Consider the following 19,153-nt stretch of genomic DNA (forward strand, 5'->3'; position numbering starts at 1 on the left):
CGTGAGTGTGAGTGAACTCTGGGAGTTGGTGATGGACAGGAAGGCCTGGCGTGCTACTATTCATGGGGTTGCAAAGAGTCGGACACGACTGAGTGACTGAACTGAACTGAAAGACAAGGTATGGAGTGCTTTTGAAGTCAAGTCTCCCATTACCTCTTATAAAATATTTTCTAACTTTTAAAGGAAATGAAGGCAATGGCAGTTTTAAAAAAGAAGGCACATTAGCTGAGCTTTTAGTGAATAAAATATTTATTGAGACAGGAACAGATAAAAGATTTCCATCTCTGAGTGGTCAGGTGCCCAAGCGCAGGATTTGTTTATGTACGTAAACCTGACTGAGTTCCTCAGTTAAAACTTGCCTTCACATCTTTGACAGTATCAGGAGAGCTTTCTTGATATAGATTAGGTGATTGTAAAGGCAGCCTCAGCTAAATATAAGATGTGGCAATCAAAACAGCTTTTATGATTTTAAATTGCATCAGTAGAAAAGTGAATGTGAAAATCGCTCAGTTGTGTCTGACTCTTTGGAACCCCATGGACTGTAGCCTGCCAGGCACCTCTGTCCATGGAACTCTCCAGGCCAGAATACTGGGGTGGGTAGGTAGCCTTTCCCTTCTCCAGGGGATCTTCCGAACCCAAGGATCGAACTAGGATCACCTGCTTTTCAGGTGGATTCTTTACCAGCTGAGCTACCGTGGAATAGTGAAATAGTGCCCACATCACAGTAGTCCTGTGTGTGCTGAATTCTGTACTGTGTGAAGGGAGTTTTCACAAATCATTGTACATCTGTGAGAGGGCAGCCAGGATAGTGGAGGAACATTTATCACCTTAGACAAGGAGAGAGTTATTTTCTGGGAGAAGAGAAAATGTGGGAAAGAGGTACATACTGCTGCTTCCAGAAATTTGAAGGGCTGTAGTTGGGAAAGAAATTAAAGCTACTGAAGGGAGGGCAGCACCCTGGAATCTGACTTAAGGAAGAAGGTCAGTTGAGCTGACCTACACCTGGGTTAGCTACTGCCTGGTGACGGCGCCTGCTCTCACTTCAGGCGTCCAAGCAGAGGTGACTTGTGTGTGTTTGGGTTTGATGCTATTCTTAGGGTATCCTTCATGTATATTCCTTGAACAAGTTGACATGGCAGGAAGATGGTACATGTGTGCCCTGCTGTGCTGTTGGAAGCAGTGATCATCTCTGAGAACGTGTTAGTTGCTGTGAGCCTCGCCTTCCTCAGTGGGCCATGCTGTGCTAAGTCTCTTCAGTTATGCCTGACTGTTTGTGACTTTCTGGATCGTAGCCAGCCAGGCCTCTTTGTCCATGGGGTTCTCCAGACAAGAATACTGGAGTGGGTTGCTGTGCCCTCCTGAAGATGCAGGGGATCCTACCGACCCAGGGATCTAATCCGTGTCATGTCTCCTGTGTTGGTAGGCGGGTTCTCTGCCAGTCATGCATCTTAGTCCTTTGATGCTCCCACAGGGACTGTCATTCCCATTTTAGAGGTCAGGAGACCATGGCTTAATTCAGCTGGAGGAAATGAGTCTCCCATGACTCACAGTCAAGAGTTTGGATCACATCTGGTGTTTTGAATTCTAGTCCAGCATTTTTATCACCCTAGAATGCCAGCTTGAAATATTTAGGGCAGTAATTATTGGTAATGAAAAAGAGACTTGACTTTGCTCATCGGCCCTATTAAGTCATTTACTCTTGTGTGTATTATATTCTGGATGGTGCTCAGTCAAGGCCATTACTGAAGGCCTGTCAAGGCCTGTGTTTTCTCTCTGTGTGCTTTCCCATCTGAGGACGGGTTTCTGTGAATCAGGACTATGGGGTAGTGTGTGGGGGAGATAAAGGCGGGTATGCTACAGTGATTGTGTGTGTGTGTTTATAGGCACCAGAGCTAGGAAGAATTTGAGACCGAAGTCTTTGAAAAATCAACAGGAAAAAAAAACATACCTTTCTCTTAGAAACTCTAAATCGTTACAGTTTCCTAGGGATGATCTTTGCTGATTCCTGAAAGTGTGTCTCTCTTTAGTTTAAATCTGACAACAGTGTGCTGCCAGAATTGATTATTTGAGCACACTTAGTTTTTTGTGGTCCTAAAGATATGCTGAAGTCTGGGTAATAAAATACTGAAAGCAGTGCATCTGGCCTTACTTCATTTAAAAACAATTGCTGAAATATGCCTGTAATTTAAATACAAAAACATGATGACAATTTACCCTCTAAAGACATCCATGCTCTAAATCTTACTTCTTTAAAATTCTTTGAAAAGTCTTGTTGAAAGACAGAAAGGAAAATATATTTTCTTTAATAAATCATATAACATAACATATTATGACTTCTAATTAAGGAAATTATTGCTATATTTTTGGAACTAATTATATTTCACTGTCATTAAATTTTACCATATGTTAAGTAAAATTCCATTGATTACATTTTACCACGTCTGGGGACAAATCTGGCTATTAGCTTTGCCCTGGGAAGGCTGATGCCTTGTATGTACTAAGTGAAAAATTTCTCAGGCATTCAAAATAATTGGAGGAAAATAATAGAGTAACATTGTAGACCCTTCTACTATGAACATGAACCATCCAAAAAATAAATAAGCTTCTCTGTTTATAGTTGACCCAATTTAACAGAGAGAATATTTAAATTGGAGGAAAGAAAAATTGTTTATATGTATTTCCAATTTTTTCTTTCATTTACACGTTAGGGTTTTTTTGTTGTTGTTGAGCTGAATCTTTTTGTGGTTTCTTCTGTCCTTTGCTGGATGGGAAGGCAAACTGATATATTTAATTCCATTAATCTTTTTTTTTTTTTTTCTGTTCAAATTGGTTTTTAGTATATATATACAGAGTTTTACAATCATTAAAATAATCAATTTTAGAATGTTTTAATCAGCCTCAAGAAGCCGCTGTACTCTTTAGCTATGACCCTTTTACCTCCTAGTCCCCACAGACCTAGGCAACCACTAATTTACTCCCTATTCTGGACATTTTGTATCACTGAATCATATAATATATGGTCTTTCAAGACTAGATTCTTTCACTTAGCATAATGTTTTCCGAGTTCATTCATACTGTAACTTCATTCCTTTTATATGAATGCCATTAATCTTTAATCTGGAAATAAAGACAGGTCCAGCACAGTGTCTTGGACCTTGAGAAGTGATGTCTGAAGCAGTCGACAGAGACAAGAACCTGCCAAGTTCCTGCACAATGATAACTTTAATTTAATGTACAGCGACAGAGTCCTAGAGATATGAATGACTTGATTAAAGGGAGGAAGGTTTTCATTTTCACGTGAAAGTGTTTTTTCCTTTCCTAATTTAGCTAACTTATTTTTATGTAACTGGCTTAGGAAGCCTGTGCAAATCAGAGTTTGGAATTGAGATGGTTTTTATTGCAAGATGAAAATTTAACTTCCTTATTGTTGTTGTTCAGTTGCTCAGTTGTGTCCCACTCTTTCCACCCCATGGACTGCAGCATGCCAGGCTTCCCTGTCCCTCACCATCTCCCGGAGCTTGCTCAGACTCATGTCCATTGAGTTGGTGATGCCATCCCACCATTTCATCCTCTGATCTCTTTATAGACCCTGGTATTCAGAAGACAGTCCTCAATAGGACATTAACCAATACGCTTCATTTCCATGAAAATTCAAATAGAATAAGATGGTATTGGGAAGACTAGTTTTGAAAGGAAAAGCAATACACACTCACTGCAAAGGTCAGATGCTGGAACATGATACTAACAAGAATTTTGAGTCTTCTTTATTCATTAGTCTTTAAAAAGGTTCACCCGTGGCGAATTCATGTTGATGTATGGCAAAACAAATACAATATTGTAAAGTAAAAAGAAAAAAAAAAGGTTCAATTTATATTACTCAGGGTTCAGTATCAAAATAGATAAATGGAGCCTTTAATAATAGCCATCTGTCTGGAGGTTTTTTTTTGTTTTTTTTTGGTTTCTTTGGAAAGAGGAACGATGGATTAGATTATCCTTGGATGTCTCTCTTAGGTATTTCAGTGAGGAGAATACTGGGATTAGGGTAGGGAGGTAAAAGTCATGTGAGCAATAACCCAACAGCTTCAGTCAAATGTCAGAGACTGGGATGGAGGAAACGAGGAAAGGACCAGCCACTAGAAAACTAGAGAAAGCAGGTGGCCTGTAAAGACTGCACGGTAGGAACTTAAGCGTCATTTGGAAAAAGATGTTTAGGGTAAAATAAATGAGCAGCAGCTCTGTTAGTGAACAAAAAAGTTATCTCAGATGTAAATGTGTAGGGCACTATAGTCTGTCATTATAGTGTTGTTAGGAGACTATAAGCAATAATATATAGATTTAGATTATTGAAAGTGACAGTCTTGTAATAATTTACCAAAAAATTAAATTGTACATGTCTCTTAAGCTGAAATATGATGTGAGAAGATAATAGATAACCAGAAAGTGCATACATCTAATGGACTGGAAATGAGTTACTGAGTCATTCAACAAAGCTAGAGCCAGGGGACTGGGGAAAAGCTGAAAAAATAAGGAACAAGCAATGCCCTTCGTAAAATGGGCTTATTGTAGTAAGTCACAGAGAAATCTTTGTTATGTTACACATCTTTGAAGAATGAATTTCAAATGTCAAACACATCTGATATATATTGTGCTTAATTTGTTGTTGAGTTGCTCAGTCGGGTCCAACTCTTTGTGACCCCATGAACTACAGCACGCTAGGCTTCCCTGTCCTTCACTATCTCCTGGAGTTTGCTGAAACTCATGTCCATTGAGTCCATGATGTCATCCAACCATCTCATCCTCTATTGCCCTCTTCTCCTCCTGCCCGTAGTCTTTCCCAGCATCAGGGTCTTTCCATTGAGTTGGCTCTCTGCATCAGGTGGCCAAAGTATTGGAGTGTCATACTTAATACTGAGTGACAAATTTATGACTAAGAAGGATCATTAACCGTTTCTGTAAGTAGTGGTAGCCTCTTAAATGCAATATGCCATGGCAGTCATGCTGATGTTTCCTGATGTAGAATTAGCTGGGTTGTGTGGATTTCAGAAACAGTTGTAGATTTTAGATTTCACTTCTGAGATAATTTTTTTTTTTAGTATCTAGTGGCATTGCTGCCTGTTTTGCTTAATTTAGCTGTTTGTCATATAAACAGTTTTGTTACTATAGCTATGGCGGAGCCTGGAAAGGAGAATTTATACTCAGATGCTTAGAGTTACTTCTTTTACTCTGCTTAAAGAAATGTGGCCTGGGGTCGTCTTGAGGAAGTGTTGCCGTGTCACTTCTGTCTGTGCCAGCAGTGTGGCTGGACACTTTCGGCTTTACCCAGTGGGCGTCAGGATTCTGAACTGATGGGTGAGCAGGCGGGGAGGGCGGTTTTCAGGGTCTTCCAACACAGATCTCAGAATGAGGTTGTTATTTAGTGAGAAATCCCCATAGCTTCATGCCTAAACATACAAGGCACAAGGAAGAGGTATTTATAGTCTTAAATTCTTTGAGCAGTTTCAGTATTGAAAATTAAATCCCTGCCTTTTGAGGGTCTGCCGTTTATTACAGAGATTTTTAAATTATTATTGAGGATCCTTGGACCCTTAAAAAAACAAGAATTGTTTGAGAAACATGGCAGATATGAAATACAAGGAGAAGGCTAACTGTATTTTTTTCCCAGAAAATATGTGTTAGAATCTTGAAATAGCGGTCTTTGTAGAACGTGCAGCAGGTGCTTTTACGCAGCAGCTTTTGGGTAACTCACCGTCTGGGGTAACTTTCCTGTCTCCAGTCAGTGCCTGTGATCTGGCCTGTGTCAGTCTGTCTGATCTCAGCACCCACCACTTTTTCCATTGCTCTTTCTGTCCTAGCCTCATGGCCTTCTTGCTATTCTTAATTTGCTTCCAACTCAGGGCCTTTCTACATGTCCTTTCCTGGCTGTTCCCTCTGGCTTGGAAACGGTCTTCCTGAGCTCTCACCTGGCCTGTGCCCTGTCTTCACTTCGAACGCTTTTCTGGTCACCTTGTCAGCACGGCTCTGCCTGACCGCTCCATCCTGAAGAGCCCTTCTCCCCTTACTCCACGTCCTCCTCCTGTGACTGAAGCTCTAGTCTGTGCTCGTTTGCTCCTAAGTGTTGTGGGGCTAGGCTTCGTCTGTCTGTTCTGTTTACTGAAAAATTCCCAGGGCATTAGCAGTATCTGGCACTGTGGTACGTATGTGCTCAGTCACTTTAGTTATGTCCAACTGTTTGCGACCCTCTTCTTTACTTTATAAAATAAAATTTTCGAAATCTGGAGTTTGTTTTTCCTCACCCTGAGTCAGTAAAGATATAGTCTTCATATTAATATTTTTGTTACTTTGTGTTGGAGATATGGAGTGCTAATCACTCACTCCTTCCCTCCTCCTGTACTTGATTCCAGTTGAATATAAACTCAAAATGAGCATTGGGTAAAGATTGGTGTATGTTTTATTAAACTGAGCAAGTGGCTGTAGCTTTACAGTGCAGCAGTTTTAAGAAGCTAGATTCAAAGCAACTTGGATTCAAGAATGTCCAGTGGAGTCCTTGGTCCTGTGGCAGTTACAGCCCTCCCTCGATTGAGAGTTGAGTAGATCTGAACAGCGGTGTTATGGCATGAAACAAAGCCAACTGTCCGCTCAGCAAGACTTCAGCAGGCCATGAAACGACAAAATTGAACTTTTTTATTTACCCACTGGTAACAATGTGAATTGTAGCCCAGTGGATGTCCAGTTCCACTGGTTAGATTAACAGATTGTCCACATGTGGAAATGATTCAGTAAGGGGGTGGAGAGAGAAATTGAGAGATTGTTCCAGCCCCTGCCACTTGAGGAACCAAGCCGCACTGCCCTCTTGTGTGGGAAAAATACGTGTTGCAGCTATGGTTATCCCCCAAACAACTGCATTTGCAACACATGTATTAAACTGTACCTACAAATAAATAATTTTGACCAGAAAAGAGCTATCAACACAGGATGTCTTGAGAATTGATTGCATTTGTGAGTCATCTAGATATGTCAAATGAAAGCGCAGGCTCTATTTGTATGTATGTTTAAGGGATGGATGTTAATCCAGCATCTATTCAACACCTGTTAATAGAAAGGTGATACTTATGAAAAAATACCGTGTTATTTTTAGTTTGGCTAATCTGTTTAGTACGGCTAATACTAACTTCAAGTGTAAATTCGGGCACTCTTACGTTTCAGGTTCGGGGGAGTAAGGGAGAAGTCCTGTACATTTTGGATGCTACCAACCCGCGACACTCCAACTGGCTTCGCTTTGTTCATGAGGCACCATCTCAGGAGCAGAAGAACCTGGCTGCCATCCAGGTGAGCTTATTTGCTTCTTATTTGTACTCTGTACATTGAGGGGAATGAACTAACTTATAACTGTTCTCCCTGTTTTAAATTTATTTCCAAATGACCTGCTTCAAATAATAGTAAGTAACTCATAAAAGCAGAGAAGTCTCATCTAGTCAGCATGTGCAGGAAGGGGCAGGCCCAGCTGTAAATTGACCCCAGATCACTGACTTTATGAGAATTCTTGAGGGGATGAGTTACATGGTCTGATACTATCCTTGGCAGATTCTGCTTTCAAGTACTTTTAATTCATTCAGTGAATGTATGTTGATAGTTTTTCTGTTTGATGGCTTATTTGGCTCATGGCACAATGTTCTATGTTATTGTTTGGGAAAGGCTTCATGGAGAAAGTTTATTTGAGTGTGTCTCTCTATGGCTGTACTCTGAGCTTCTTGAGGGTGTTGTATTCCTCAGGGTTTTCAAAGAAATAGGGCCGATGGGATCTATATATCTGTATCTATGATGTAAAGAACCCACCTGCCAGTGCAGGAGACATAAGAGATGTGCATTTGATCCCTGGGTCGGAAGGATCCCCTGGAGGAGGGCATAGCAACCCACTGTAGTGTTCTTGTCTGGAGAAACCCGTGGACAGAGGAGCCTGTGGGCTACGGTCCATGGGATCACAGAGAGTCAGACACAACTGAGTTGACTTAGCACATATCTATCCATCCATCCATCCATCTAGAAAGAGAGATAGAGACAGAGACTGAGAAAGAGATTTATTTTAAGGAATTGGCTTATGTAGTTATGGAGGCTGGCAAGTTCAGTCTCTTCAGAGCCAGTGTCCCACCTCAGGTCCAGAGGCCACAGATTGCTGTAGAACAGTGAAGAGCAGATGTTCTATTTCAACTTTGATGACATGAAAGCTGCTGTAGAATCAGCAAGAGCCAGTGTCCCACTTGAAAGGCTGTCAGGCCTGAAGAGTGGATTTTCCAGTTTAAAAGCCATTAGGCAAAAGAATTCTTTTGGAACTTTCCCTGTGCTGCAGGGGTTAAGACTCTACTTTCCAGTGCAGGGGGCACAGGTTTGATTCCTGGTCAGAGAACTAAAGTTCCACATGCCATGAGTTGGTGCCAAAATTAAAGAAAAGAATTCTGTTTTACTTGGTGGGGGAAGGGAGACCCTTTTGTTCCTCTCAGGACTTCAGCTGATTGGATGAGGCCCACCTACATTGTAGAGGGTAGTCTGCTGCTGCTGCTGCTAAGTCGCTTCAGTCGTTGTCCGACTCTGTGTGACCCCGTAGATGGCAGCCCACCAGGCTCCCCCGTCCCTGGGATTCTCCAGGCAAGAACACTGGAGTGGGTTGCCATGTCCTTCTCCAATGCATGAAAGTGAAAAGTGAAAGGGAAGTCGCTCAGTTGTGTCCAACTCTTCACAACCCTGTGGACTGCAGCCTACCAGGCTCCTCCGCCCGTGGGATTCTCCAGGCAAGAGTACTGGAGTGGGGTGCCATTGCCTTCTCCAAGAGGGTAGTCTACTTTACTCAAATTCATGTATTAAAACGTTAATCTCACACAAAAACATCCTCACAGAAACAAAATAATGTCTGAATAGCTATCTGGGTGCACTGTGGCCCAGTCAAGCTGACATAGATAATTAACTCTCCCAGGTGGGAACAATGTTTTATTGAATTCTGTACCCTGTATTTTAGGACAGTGTTATACACAGCATCAGGCTCTGATACTAACTGTGACTTAAATGCCATTGATCCCTCAGTAGAAATTAAGGGAAAGAGAAAAAGAGTCAAGACAAGGAGTTTTTAGAAGGACTCTGGAAATGGTAACAGATTTTGTTTTCTTGGGCTCCAAAATCACTGCAGGTGGTGACTGCAGCCATGAAATTAAAAGATGCTTACTCCCTGGAAGAAAAGCCATGACCTACCAAGACAGCATATTCAAAAGCAGAGACATTGCCGACAAAGGTCTGTCAGACAAAGCTATGATTTTTCTGGTGGTCATGTACGGATGTGAGAGTTGGACTGTAAAGAAAACTGAGCATCAAAGAATTGATGCTTTTGAACTGTGGTGTTGGGGAAGACTCTTGAGAGTCCCTTGGACACCAAGGAGATCCAACCAGTCCATCCTAAAGGAGATCAGTCCTGAATATTCATTGGAAGGACTCATTCTGAAGCTGAAACTCCAATACCTTGACCCCTTGATGTGGAGAGCTGACTCATTTGAAAAGACCCTGATGCTGGGAAAGATTGAAGGTGGGAGGAGAAGGAGACGACAGAGGATGAGATGGTTGGATGGCATCGCTGACTTGATGGACATGAGTTTGAGCAAGCTCCAGGAGTTGGTGACGGACAGGGAGGCCTGGGGTCGTACATGAGTGAATGACTGAACTGAACTGTAATTAAAGTTCATTGGACATATGGTTAAGAGAATTAAAGAAGCTTTACATTGTGTTTGGGAGTTGACAGACCACATGTGAAAATTCGGCTCCTGGACCCCAAACTAGAGAAGTGAAAGCAGGGCGGAGGTTGGCAGGAGCAGAGGGGAGGGGACAGAGCGAGGGGGCCCACAGCTCCTCCAGTGTGTCCGCATGCACTGCTCTAGAGGCTTCACGCACATCATGCCATTTACTCACGACAGACCCATAGCTTAACGTGAGGGTTAGGCTGATTCACTCAATCCAGGTCTGAAACCAACAGTGGCAAGAGGAAAAATGCAAGGGAAAATGTAGAGAATTAGGTTTGCAAGTAACCGGAAAACAGTCATTTAGGATATTTCATTTCCTTATGTTATTAGCTAGCCTGGTCGTTTCAGTACAAATAGGTAGTGGATAACCAGTGTGATTACTGTTCTTTTTGTACGGGCAAGTTAGTGATGACTTACCAAAGGCTTTGGAACATAGGATCTTTCGGCAGCCAGCTGTATTCAAGCCACTTTTTAGATTGTTCATGATATGTGTTGATCCAACCACACATTTAAATTGATTTCTTATAAAAAATATGTAGACATTAATTATTTTCAAGGATTTTATATTTTTTCATGGTTTTCTGAGGCATGCTAATCTCACAGGATCTTCAGTATATCCTAATTATAACTTATGGGCTCAGTTTCAGTTCAGTTTAGTCACGTCCAACTCTTTGCGACCCCATGAACCACAGCACACCAGGCCTCCCTGTCCATCACCAACTCCTGGAGTCCACCCAATCCCATGTGCATTGAGTCAGTGATGCAATCCAACCATCTCATCCTCTGTCATCCCCTTCTCTTCACGCCTTCAATCTTTCCCAGAATCAGAGTCTTTTGCAATGAGTCAGCTCTTCGCATCAGGTGGCCCAAGTATTGGAGTTTCAGCTTCAACATCAGTCCTTCCAGTGAACACCCAGGACTGATCTCCTTTAGGATGGACTGGTTGGATCTCTTTGCAGTCCAAGGGACTCTCAGGAGTCTTTTCGAACACCACAGTTCAAAAGCATCAATTCTTTGGTGCTCAGCTTTCTTTATAGTCCATCTCTCACATCCATACATGACTACTGGAAAAACCATAGCCTTGACTAGATGGACCTTTGTTGGCAAAGGAATGTCTCTGCTTTTCAATATGCTGTCTAGGTTGGTTACAACTTTTCTTCCAAGGAGTAAGCGTCTTTTAATTTCATGGCTGCAGTCACCATCTGCAGTGATTTTGGAGTCTAAAATAATAAAGTGTGACACTGTTTTCACTGTTTCCCCATCTATTTGCCATGAAATGATGGGACCAGATGGCATGATCTTGGTTTTCTGAATGTTGAGTTTTAAGCCAACTTTTTCACTCTCTTCTTTCACATTCATCCAGAGGCTCTTTAGTTCTTCACTTTCTGCCATAAGGGTGGTGTCATCTGCATATCTGAGGTTATTGATATTTCTCCTGGCAATCTTGATTCCAGCTTGTGCTTCTTCCAGCCCAGTGTTTCTCATGATGTACTCTGCATATAAGTTAAATAAGCAGGGTGACAATATACAGCCTTGACATACTCCTTTTCCTGTTTGGAAAAGGGCTCAGTTTGTTTCTGTGTCAGTGTTACCAATATAAAAATTGTCTGTAGACCCATGAAATCTAATTTAGGCAAACCCATTGTTTTGTAGGGGCTTCATTAATTATATTTTAGAGAATATTATTCTGTTTAAAGTTGATTGTTTTCTTCTTGTGCTTAAATAGTGATTTTAAGCTTTTCTTAAATTCCTTTTTGGGTGTTTCTTCCTGTTTTCTGTTATTTCTTTAGACTCGGTAGCTCTCTCTGTTTGCCCAAACCTTCAGTGTTGTATGCTCAGCTGTGAGCTTTGCCCCCAGAACCCCTCAGTTTGTCTCTAAGAGTTCCCTTAACTGTACAGTTTGCTTGTACTGAGTCCTTTAGCTAATGGAATGCTGTCAGTAAGTATTTGTCTCCATCTCTTATTGCTACTCCCCATGTTTGCTACTCTATGCCCTTTTCGTTGTTGTTTTTTTTTTTTAATCATATTGTAGCTACCTACACTTCTCTCCTTCTTAGCAATCATGATTTCTAAGAAGGTGTTTATGTTCACTTGGTATATTCAGTGCAGTACTTTTCTTCTTCTATATCAGCTGTATTTCTTTCCTTGCAAGAAAATAGGAATCTATAAAAGATTATTTTTGCAACCTTGATACACCAAGAAATTATTATTTGACTTAATAATGGGGGGTGAAGTGGGAGTGGGGTTAGAGTAGGACTCAAAAACTAGCTAGAGGCTCTGTGCAGTTTCACACTTGCCTTAGTGTCTACGCCTATTAGGCGTCTGTGTGAGAGTCTCGGTGCAGCAGTGCTGCCGGTGCCTTTGGCTCCTTTTGACACTGTCTCTTCCTTTCCTAGGAGGGGGCTGAGGGCGCTGTTACCATGTTTCTTGCTATGAGCACAGTGTGGAACTTTGCTAGCTCCCTTGAGGTGACAGACTTTCTTACGGGAACAGTAGCTGCAGAACCAGATTGCTTAGGGTTCAAAATCACCCTGAGCTAGGGCAGAGAGCTTAATATTTGGGTCACATGGCTGACAGTGATTCAGCCTTCTGATTTGTTGGGGGTAATCTCCCAAGGATTGCATTCCAGAAACACTGAGTTGGTAAAAGAATATCATAATGTTTCCTGCAAAACATTATGAATCACTTGCATTCCAAATTGCATCTGAAATTTGGGGTATTCAGGAAATTTTTTATTTTAGCTGTATGTCCCAGGAGTGGAGTAAATGAGAAACATTTGTGGTTATGTGGCTTGCTTGGTGGAAAACGTCAATCCTTGGTCCAATTTTTTTGGACAAGGCATTAAGAATTCGAGGTCTGTTTTGGCAAAGGATTGGAGCTCCTTTTCGGAGACTCAGTTATACTTCTAGTTCTGCAGTTTATTCGATTTTGGAGAATTTGCTTTGGAAACAATGATTTAAGTGTCTGAATAATTGAAGAAGCATCTCATAAGCAAAGAGTTCCTCCCACATGCACACATTTCAGAACATTCCGTTGAAATGTGTGTTCAGGTCTATGAAAGATACTTCCAGCTAAACCAGAAAATTCCGAACGTAAAAGAATTGGCTTAAAATGAACCAGAAGAATTCTTAGGCTCCATAAGATATGGGTGATTCTTATTAAATGCTTATTTTATTACACTAAAGAAAAAAAATATGCAGTATTTGAAAGAGTGACTGAACTGCTTAGTATTTTGCAACCTTTTGGAAAATTCCTGATCCTTCAGTAGAAAAGTATTTGTTTAAACACAGAATTATGTCATTTGAAGTTAAAACTTGGAATTCTTTGGTTATTATATCTCATATTCTTAAGACATGTTTCTGAACATACTTTCCTTGGGAATTCTCACAATATATTATCAACATAATGGACAGTCAGGTGGCTTGCTGCTTTAAGAAAAAAGCACATATGGAAGAATAGTTGGGTCTTGGTGCACTACTCCATGAGGGTGTCAGAGCGCTGGGATGGTCTGAAGTCTAGAGGGCGCTGGGCTTGAAGCTGTGCTTGTGATGGTGGTGCCGCTCCGCCCCAGTTCCCATGTCAATTTGATGTCCTCACGAGCAGAAGGGCTGTTCTGTTATGTGTTATTTGCTGTCCTACCTCGGCCTTGTGAGAGGATGGACAGTTTCAGGCAGTTTATCCCAGAGTCTTGCCTGGCACCACCTGACATTTTAGTACAGCAGAGCTGGGAGATCAGGTACGGGTCTCCAAGGAGAGCAGCGGCCTGGATTTTTTAGAGCCCAATAGAAAGAACTATGTCCAATGTCATCAAGCCACTAAGTCGACAGGCCTATCAAATAGTGTTGATGCAAAGTCCAAAGAGCAGTGATACCAATCAAGCAGCCAACAAAAAGGAATATCAAAAGGATTTCTCACCTATACCCAAAATTATACTTCAGTTCAGTTCAGTCACTTAGTCATGTCCGACTCTTTGCGACCCCATGAATCGCAGCATGCCAGGCCTCCCTGTCCATCACCATCTCCCAGAGTTCACTCAAATTCACGTCCATTGAGTTGGTGATGCCATCCAGCCATCTCATCCTCTGTCGTCCCCTTTTCCTCCTGCCCCCAATTCCTCCCAGCATCAGAGTCTTTTTCCAATGAGTCAACTCTTCGCATGAGGTGGCCAAAGTACTGGAGTTTCATTCATTCAGTTAACATCATTCCTTCTAAAGAAATCCCAGGGCTGATTTCCTTTAGAATGGACTGGTTGGTTGGATCTCCTTGCAGTCCAAGGGACTCTCAAGAGTCTTCTCCAACACCACAGTTCAAAAGCGTCAATTCTTCGGCACTCAGCTTTCTTCACAGTCCAACTCTCACATCCATACATGACCACAGGAAAAACCATAGCCTTGACTAGATGGACCTTTGTTGGCAAAGTAATGTCTCTGTTTTTGAATATGCTATCTAGGTTGGTCGTAACTTTCCTCCCAAGGAGTAAGCATCTTTAGTTTCCTCAAATTCTGTCTCTTACCTATTTGTTTTTTCCTATCACATTTTTACAAATTATGTTTCTACAGTATGTTGTAGACTCGGTTACAGAATTGTAAGGTTCAGATCTCTAGCAATATTCTTAAATAAAATATCAGTTAAATAACTTACAGGTCTGTCTTAGTTATCTTCCAGTGAGGTACATATTTGTCTTTCACTAAGGTTAAAATTTAAACTAAATTAAAACTATAAGTAATTGGATCTGTGAGGTTTTAAATACCAACCCTACTGTTGCTGTGTGTTGCTGCAGGGAGTAGGATATTTTATTACTTATTGATTTTATTATTTTAAATTATGTTGTAGTTTATTCATAGGGAACATGAATATGTATAGAACTCACTTTAAGATATATATATAGTGATAGCCTTGAAGGATAAGTTAATTCTTAATAATGATGATGATGGCAGCTGGCACTTTCTGAACGCTTAGAGTGCACCAGTAAGTGGGGATATGTATTGAGAACTTACACGTTTGAGTTCACTGTGTACCCCCTCACTATGAACGCCCAGAATTGAGGTTTCAAGAAAGAACCCTGAATCAGAGTGAAATTGCAATATAGCCCAGCTGGTATTTCTGATTTACTTTCACTCACGTCTGAAGTGAAATTGCCTCCGGGAAATCGCTTTTCTTTGTGAGAAAAACTTTGCCTGGGTTATATGAACAGCCTCAGGGCCAAGATGATAGCTTCAGGACCTGACTATATAATTACATGTCAGAGTGCCCGCTGGACACTGTGACATCTGCTGTCAGGATGGTTTCAGAGTCATGCTGGCCCATAGGCCACTCCGGCAGCTTTCTTAAGTCTCACCATTCTTTCAGGCTCATGTTGCGATCCATGATAAATTGAACTGTCATCTGATTTTTGCATCAGATCCTCATCGTATATAAATGTTCCAGTGAAAAGGAGGATGGTAGATAATACTATTTAGGAAAATAATAATCAGGTTTCTTTAAAGAAGGAATCTTTTATCACAGATCTATAGCCACATATGAATGGACACCCCCTGCTCTTGGCTCAGCTGCACGTCGGCATAGAAACTGCTTTCTGGGCAACTCTCCGTTCTCTTTTAGAATTTGAGCTGAGAATTTGGTCTTGTTCCTGAGTTTCAACAGCAGCATTTTCAAGTTTCCTGTGCCTTCAGTTCTGTGTACAATATAAAGTCATTCACAGGAGACCAAATTTAAGATAGCAGTCACTGCCTGCTACTTCAGTGAAAGACCCTTGGGGAGTCCATTTCTTGAAAATTTGTCAGTGTCCTCTGATCACTCATCCATCGTTCTCCCTTGAGAACATGGAAAAGTTCTTGAAGAATGAAGATATTTCAAGATGGGAGGTGCTATTGCATGGGTGTAGCCTCAAGTCTCGAATATCTCAGAGTAAATCACTTTCACTTTTTGCATCCACAGCCACCACGGTGGGGCTTCCCCAGTGACTCAGTGGTAAAGAGCCCGCCTGCAGTGCAGGAGACAAAGGAGATGCGGGTTAGATCCCTAGGTTGGGAAGATCCCCTGGAGAAGAAAACCCACTCCAGTATTCTTGCCTGGGAAATCCCATTGACAGAGGAGGCTGATGGGCTACAGTCCATGGGGTCGCAAAGAGCTTGACATGACTGAAGCAGCTAAGCACGAGGAAGATACTGTAATTACCGTTTCTCTTTGTCACACGACACTGAGAACCCAGAGAGTCTGAGTAACTTGCCTGAAATGCTCGGCCTGTGGGTAGCTGGATAGGGTTTGAACCCTAGTGTACTGGCTTCCCTGCCTACTCTCTGAGTCTGTTCTCTAATACCTTAAGAGTTGAGATAGATTATAAAGGTGTAACTTCAGATTTAAGAAAAACCTTCCATATATCTGAGCTTGCTATTTAGGTATTTTGAAACTGCTGAAAATTTGCAAACTGATTTAGTTTTTTTAAAATAAATTTTTAAAGTTATTTCCATCACATATTCCTTGGCCTTTTTAAGTTCCCAGACTATCCATAAATCATGACAAAGCATTGTACCACCTTCTCATCATAAAAGGTGCTGTCTGGGTAGTATCTGTCCTGGCCTCTTTTTCCCCTTTGGTTCCATTCGCTTCATCTTAGTCACTAGCTAGTGTGTTAAACATGAGAGAAAGTTAACATTTAGATCTCTTGAAATTACAGACAGTAAAGTTTCAGAATAGGAGCATGTCAGGTTGGGCGTGAGGGGGACTGTTGAGCAGGCAGGCTTTGCTGTGTCTCAATCCAGGAACTGCTCAGCCAGTTTTCTTCACTGCCCCCACTGAGGACCCGCTGCTCCCCCGAGCCCTTGTGCCACCCAGCAACAAGGCAGAGTGTGCTGTTGCCTTTTGACTTAGCTGAGGCTTCTTCCGTCACTGGAGAGCTTCATTAGAGCTTGACTTCCGAGCCGTTTCTCAGAACAGTTTTTACCTAACTTATCTTACCTGTGTTTGTGATTGCATTAGTTATGTTTGCTGTGTAACAGATTTCCCCCACATGTTAACAAATTCAACCAGCAAACATTTATCATTCATACATATTCTAAGGGTCGGGAACAACTTAGCTGAGTGGTTCTGGAGTTCTGGCTCAGGGACTCCCACAGGGTTGTAGTCAGGTAGTTATCTAGGGCTCTTTGGTCTCTGAAGACCTGGTTAGACTCCACTTCCAAGTTCACTCACTTAGCCCTCAGCAGATGGCTTCATTTCTTAACCATGTAAGCCTTCCCTAGGGCTCCTCATGACAGAGAGAAGCAACTTGCTGCTTCCTGAGAGAGTGATGTGAGAGAGAAAGCAGCAGTCTTTTATAACGAACTTTTGGACATGACCTACCATACTACCATTTCTTTAGGATGCTGCGAGTCACGCAGATGCAGACACAGAGCAGCATGGTACCGTGCAGGAGACTGCACCAGAGTGTGGGTACCGGGAGGTGGGTCACCCTCCAAGGTCATCTTCGAGGCTGACTACTGCAGTGATCGGTGCGGGGGCGGTGGCGGGGAGGGAGGGAAATGTGCTTTATAGAAGGAAGAGGTGAGGCTAGAATCAATGATGAAGCAAAGCCTTGGTATAGAATCAGAAAGAAAGCAGAACCCAGCCCAGCTCAGATAATATTAAGGAAGGCAGTTTTAAGCAGTAGATTCCTGACCCTTAACCTCACTGCCTGAGCATATTTGACCTGTTCAGTTAGTCAGCTGATAGCTCACAAGCGTCTGCTGGGAGCCAGGGCCTGTGCTCAGCATTGGAGATATGATCGTTAAAAAGATGATCTTACTCCTGTGTCCATAGCAGTAAAAACAACCTATAACATTCTATTCCTTTTTGTGATAATGACACCCACTTCACGGGATTTTTATGGGGATTAAATTAAATGAGATAATATATGCAAAAGCCCAGGCCTCTGTGTGTGCCAGGATACGTTAACAAGTATTTTCATCATCACTGCCCCTGCCAGGTCCATAGTGCTTGTCTTTATATAGTTTTGTCTCTGTGTAAATCAGGACAAACTACGTTTTATTTCTTATAAATCCCTCTCAAGGTAGCTACTATAACTCTAAGCATGTGGAAGACTTCTCAGTGAACGCTCACTGGACGGAATGACGGGGCCTCAGGGGCCCGTCCTGACGGGCGCAGCAGCCCGGCTCCCGGGCGCCTTGGTTGTTGGAGACCCAGGTGTCGTGCGTCTGCCTAGGCCGACCGAGCACGGTTGGCTGTGTGTTGTGCTGGCTGTGGCTGTACGCTCTTTCTCCTCTTTGCCAAGATAACTCGGGCTTTATAGACAGAGAAATGTCCTGAGGAGAAAGTGTCTCCCTGTGCTGTTCAGGGAGCTTTACTGGATACTGTGGTTTGGCAACCTTAAGAGTTAGCTATGAGATAATTATGATATTTGTGCTAAGCTACTTTTCAGCTTTTTCAGAGAAGCAGCTTTTGTGCAGGTCGGTTGCTACGAAAGAATATATCTACATTCTGCCTCCTGTGAGAAGTCTTTCAGAATGGAGAATGCTGGATTCTACAAGGGAGTGTCCCCAGAAATCATTTAAAAGGCTCATAGTTTTGCAACCCAGCAAAGCATTAACCAAAAGGAAGCCAGAGGGTTGAAGAGAGTGTGTTTCCTAATTGATTTGGGGCCTTTGGTAACAGGGTTAGTGACAGTGAATATATGAAGTAGAATTGAAAATAGAAATTCTGTGAAGTGGTTCTTCTCAGAGGACCAGAAGTGCTGAGTCCTCTATTTAATATTTAAATTAAATTTGTTACTCATTTAGGATTAACTTCTATTTAATATTTAGTTTAAAACTTTTAAAACTGAAAACTTAAAAAATGTTTAATTAAAAATATTCCCTTTACCTCTAGAACAGAAACCCAAACTATGTATTATATTGATGGTCTCACTTAGAGAAATCATCTGTTTACACACGTATTCCCGCCACTGGTCTGAGTTCCTCAAGAGCAGTCTGTGTCAGTTCTGTTTGCTCTCCCACTGCCCACTCTGCACGGATGCGTCTGTGGGGGCCCAGTGAGCGCCTACCGACCTGGTGCCCCTGCTAACTCTGTGCCTCTCTCCTGATGCGGTGTGCCTAGCTGCACGTGACTTGTCAGTTTGGAAAACCCTCATGTCTGTGTCCTTTGGAATAACAGAAAGCAAATGCTGCACTTGAACTCTGGCCTGCAGTTTACGTGTGTGTGCATATTTGGTCTGGCAGAGTGTTCACTTTCACTCTGTCCACGCTGACTGCGTATGCTATGTGTGTGCACGTATCAGCCTACAGTGTAGGCATTTTTATCTCTTAGCCAGACGACTGTGTGGCCGGTAGCACCTCATCACTCTGTCAAGTCTTTTTACACACATGACCACAGACCATCAGAGG

The 19,153-nt window shown here is 42.1% G+C and overlaps 1 protein-coding gene across 11 annotated transcripts in view; it reads left to right on the top strand.

Moving 5' to 3' along the window:
- PRDM5 (PR/SET domain 5) overlaps positions 1-19,153 on the top strand; it is a 250,511-nt gene that overhangs the window by 72,362 nt on the left and 158,996 nt on the right. For 9 of the 11 annotated variants that reach the window (XM_061419279.1, XM_061419285.1, XM_061419280.1 and 6 more), the window contains exon 3: positions 7,204-7,326. In XM_061419279.1, the coding sequence (XP_061275263.1) occupies positions 7,204-7,326 (123 nt within the window). Of the gene's footprint in view, positions 1-7,203; positions 7,327-19,153 lie in introns of those variants that run through there. The other 2 variants (XM_061419283.1, XM_061419284.1) reach the window with 2 other exon arrangements.

Source organism: Bos javanicus, chromosome 6, assembly GCF_032452875.1.
Source record: "Bos javanicus breed banteng chromosome 6, ARS-OSU_banteng_1.0, whole genome shotgun sequence".
Taxonomy (NCBI): domain Eukaryota; kingdom Metazoa; phylum Chordata; class Mammalia; order Artiodactyla; family Bovidae; genus Bos; species Bos javanicus.